At 51.1% G+C, this 4,213-nt stretch overlaps 1 protein-coding gene across 1 annotated transcript; it reads right to left on the reverse strand.

Moving 5' to 3' along the window:
• Positions 1-842: 842 nt before the first annotated feature.
• On the reverse strand, positions 843-3,164 carry LOC118574635 (paraneoplastic antigen Ma6F-like). Its single transcript, XM_036175576.1, has 2 exons — positions 2,658-3,164; positions 843-2,585 (listed from the first exon to the last, which is right to left on the reverse strand). The coding sequence occupies exons 1-2, from the start codon at positions 3,162-3,164 to the stop codon at positions 843-845; spliced, it is 2,250 nt and encodes a 749-aa protein (XP_036031469.1).
• Between the last annotated feature and the right edge of the window lie 1,049 nt (positions 3,165-4,213).

Genomic DNA, 4,213 nt, shown 5'->3' on the forward strand with positions numbered 1-4,213 from the left:
ACCCATCCCTTGTCTTCTGTTCTTCCTGCTGGCTCCTGATGCTGAACTTGGGGTCTCTGGAAAGGACATGCTCAGGTAACAATGTACATATCTGGAAAACAATCAGCCAGTGGCAGACCTAGGTTCACACTGAGAAAGCAAACAAGTAGCTCATGATATGGGAAGGAAAGGCTTGACTAGCACAGCAGCTTACCGCAGGCCTCTCTCTGTATGGAAGTGGTTGACTGGAAGCTAGAACTTCCATTTGCCCAGGTTAATTTATCTCATGGCTTTGCACAAAATCAATGGATGAGGGAGAGTGTGTGAAGGTGAATGCTCTGGACAGCTGGGTCACTATGAGGCAGACAGATAAGGGTGAATGTCCCATGGGAGAAAGCAGCCTGCCTAGAAACTGCAAATGGGAGGAGGTGGGCTGCCTGTGTTGGGAGAATGAAGTAGCTGTTAAGTGTTGGGATGACCTCTTTGCCACATCTTCCAGACTAGAACAGGTGGATTATCAGGCCACATCCTTAATTTTGGGGCTGGGACCTCAGCAATGTGTTTCAGGCAAGCCAAGCCAGAATAGTTTAGGACAAGATCTGGAGGGGATATTGTCATGGAAAAGGGCACCTCTCCCCACTCCACTTGATGGCAAATGTGGTCACCTGGATAACTCGAATGGGAGGTGCTGGGGGTGGCTAGGACTCGTTGAGGATTTAAGGAAGGGAGCATGTTTAAGGCTGGGCAAAACCTTTTCTGGGCCCTGCTAAACCTTTGGGATGAAGCATGCACCTTGGGCTTACCTTGCCTTCCTATAGGACTTAAATGCCTGAGGTAGGAGGAAACCCCTGGACCTTCTGAGCCTATTTGCCAAAGAAGGATTTGGGGTGACTATCTTCCCATGCCCCATCCTCATTTTCTGACTCTTCCTTCAGCCCCTCTGATACAGGCTGCTCTACTTCTTGATCTCCTGTATGGGCCAAGCTCTCAGGCACACCTGGGCCCTCAGTGGGCCTTGCCTGGCCTGAGCCAGCAGGGGCCGATGCATTTTCATCTCTCTGGGTGACTGGGAAGACCTTGGCCTCATCAGGGTCAGGGCCTGCCTTTATGGCACCATCACTATCAGGAGCAGGCTCAGCAGCTTGCTCAAGAACAGCAGCAGCAGCCTGGCCAGCATCTTCACCAGCTGGTAGAGCCTCTCTAACAGCGGGGGCAGGCTCAGCACCCCCAACACTGACAAGGGCAGCCTGGGCCACATCCAGCTCTCCACCATGCACTTCCACCCCTTCCCCCACTGGGACCACCGCATTTTCAGCCAGAGCTGCCTCCCACGCCTCAGTCTCTCGGACAAGCCTGAGCAGCCCCACAAAGCCAGGTGGCCGCCTCTCCAGCCGCATCCTTCTCAGGTTGTTCTGCAGCATCTGGTTGGGCCGGGCCCGCATCAGCACCTGCCGTACCCTCGCCTGATCCACCATTGCAGGCTGGATGGCCCCCTTCTCCAGGGCCATCTGCAGCAGACCTTCCAGGCGCATCACATAGGCAAAGAGGGTCTCCTGAGGCCGCTGGGAGCAAGTCAGGAACTTCAGCCGAGCGGTCATCGCGGCATCCTTGTTGCCAAACACCTGCACCAGTGCAGCCAGGCAGTCCTGTGCAGGGGTGTCTGGATGCTCTTCCAGAAGCTCACACAGGAGATCCAGGGCAGGGCCCCCCAAGCTCTCCACCAGCCGCCGCCGCCTCTCCCTCTCGGATATGTGGCGCCACAGGTATAGCATGTCATTGGCATGGTCCAGCCAGCTCTCGAAAGACTGACCCCCACAGCCGGGCTCTTCCATCCCAGAGAAGTGTCTCAGTTCCTGGTAGGCCATGTTTTCCAGGATGGGCTGCAGGGCTTGGCTCCACTGCTGGGTCCAGACTCCAGCCCCATGTGCCCCTCCTACCACATCAAAGGCCCCTTCCTCTCCTGAACCTCCTGCCTCACCTGCGGCTCCTGCCAATCCCACAGCTCCTATAATGCCTGCAACTCCCATGTCACCTGCAGCTCCCTCCTCATCTGACATTCTTGCCTCACCTACAGCTCCTGCTTCACCCACAGCCCCTCCACCATCCACAGATCCTTCATCACCCGCAGACCCCTCATCACTCCCAGACCCTTCATCACCCACAGACTCCTCATCACCCGCAGACCCCTCATCACCTGCAGACCCCTCATCACCCGCAGACCCCTCATCACCTGCTCCTGCCTCTAAAACGCCTCCTTCTCCTGCAGCTCCTACTTCACCTGCAGCTCCTACCCAACCCATAGCTCCTATAACACCTGCAACCCCCATGTCACCTCCAGCTCCTTCCTCATCAGACATTCTTGGAGCCCCTGCCTCAACTACATCATCTTCCTCATCCATAGCCCCCTCATCTGACAGTCTTGCTTCATCTATTCCTCCTGCCTCATCCATAACTCCTCCCTCATCCTCTGCTCCTTCCTCATCTGACACTCTTGCCTCAGCTGCAGCTCCTTCCTCGGCTGCTCTTCCTGCCTCATATATAACTCCTTCCTCACCCTCTGTCTCTTCCTCATCTGACACTCTTGCCTCAGCAGCAGCTCCTTCCTCCTGTAGGAAGGAGGCAGGAGGAGCTGCACCTGCTCCTCCTTCCTCACCCTCTGTCTCTTCCTCATGTGATACTTTTGCCTCATCCTCAACGCCTTCCTCAGCTGCTCCTCCTGCCTCACCCACAGCCCCTGTCTCATCTACATCGCCTTCCTCAACTGCAGCCCCTGATGTACCTGAAGCCCCTGCCCCACCTGAAGCCCCTTGCAAAGCTTGCCCATGAGCCTGTGCAGGGAAACTGAATGTACCCTGTAACTCGATATCAGGGACCTGAGGCAGGAAGATCACAGTCCAGGGCCCCCTAGCACTTGGTATTTGTCGGGGGATCAAACTTTGGTTTAAATTGTCAGCGAATTCAACCAAAGCGACCTTTGCCCCAATCTCCTTTCTGAAGACCTTGCCAAGCACTCGGTACCTGCCCAGGGGCCTGAGGGCAGCCTGCACAGCCTCCTGGAATTCTTCTTCTTCACAGTCATCAGGGATGCCCAGGATAAGCAGTGAGCGCTGGGCATTGACACCCATCCATCTGCACCACTCCTGAAGAATCGCCAGTGCCACAGCAGTGGACTTGGAAGGGAACATGACCAGACAGGGATGTGTGCTGACTGTAGCAGCTCCTCTTTAGCCTGTGAATGGAAAAGACAGAAAGGCATGTTGGTTTCAGGCAATCCAGGTTCCACCAAGCTGCCCCATAAAGTGTGGGATCAGTCCTACTTCTTGTCCATTTGGCTTGATTTTAAGAAAATCTTAGACAAATTAAATCCACTTACAATATACAGGGCTAGTTATATTTCATAATATTTTACCTGGTGGCAGTATGTTCTGTCTCCCCAAGAAACTTGCAATTTCTAAGTTTTCAAGTCTTGAAAATCTGCATTTAATATTCTATTCTCTTTTTTAATGTCTGTATAGCCTGACAGTCTCTTCTTTTTCATTCCTGATACTAGTTTTTCTTCTTTTATCTTGATCAGTAGTGTTTACCAGTTTTACACCTTTTTTTTTTTTTTTCAAGACAAAAACTGTGTATCCCTGACTGTCCTGGAACTCGATCTGTAAACCAAGCTGGCCTCAAACTCAGAGATCTGCTTGCCTCTGCCTCTCAAGTGCCAGGATGAAAGGTGTGTGCCACCACCACTCAGCTCCTGTTTTCATTTGACACTTTATAAATTAGATTTACTCCTGGTCCTGGCTCTAGCTTCTTTAAATGGACCCTTAGGTCACTATCTCAGGCATTTGTTCTTTACTTTTTGTTACATTTTTAAAATTTAGCATATGTACACACTTGTATATGTAGGGGTACATGTGTCTTATCAAGTACCCTGTAGAGATTGAAAAACCACTTTTAGCAATCAGTACTAAACTTGCAACTGGGTAATCAAACTCAGATTGTCAGGAGCCTTTTCCTTCTCAATCATCTTGTCAGCCTATAATAAATACTAATTTTATAATAAATAAACAGTTTTCTGCTGATCCCTTATTTACCCTCTTAACTTTGGCAAGTTGTAGTTTTTCATTATTGAATTTGAAATATTTCTTCTAACTAAACTGATCTCCATCATACATAGCAAATCATACTTTTTTTGACCCACAGAATCCCAAACATTTAGCCATTAACAGCTTGCCAGCTGTTC

The sequence above is a fragment of the Onychomys torridus genome, chromosome X, assembly GCF_903995425.1.
Source record: "Onychomys torridus chromosome X, mOncTor1.1, whole genome shotgun sequence".
Taxonomy (NCBI): Eukaryota; Metazoa; Chordata; class Mammalia; order Rodentia; family Cricetidae; genus Onychomys; species Onychomys torridus.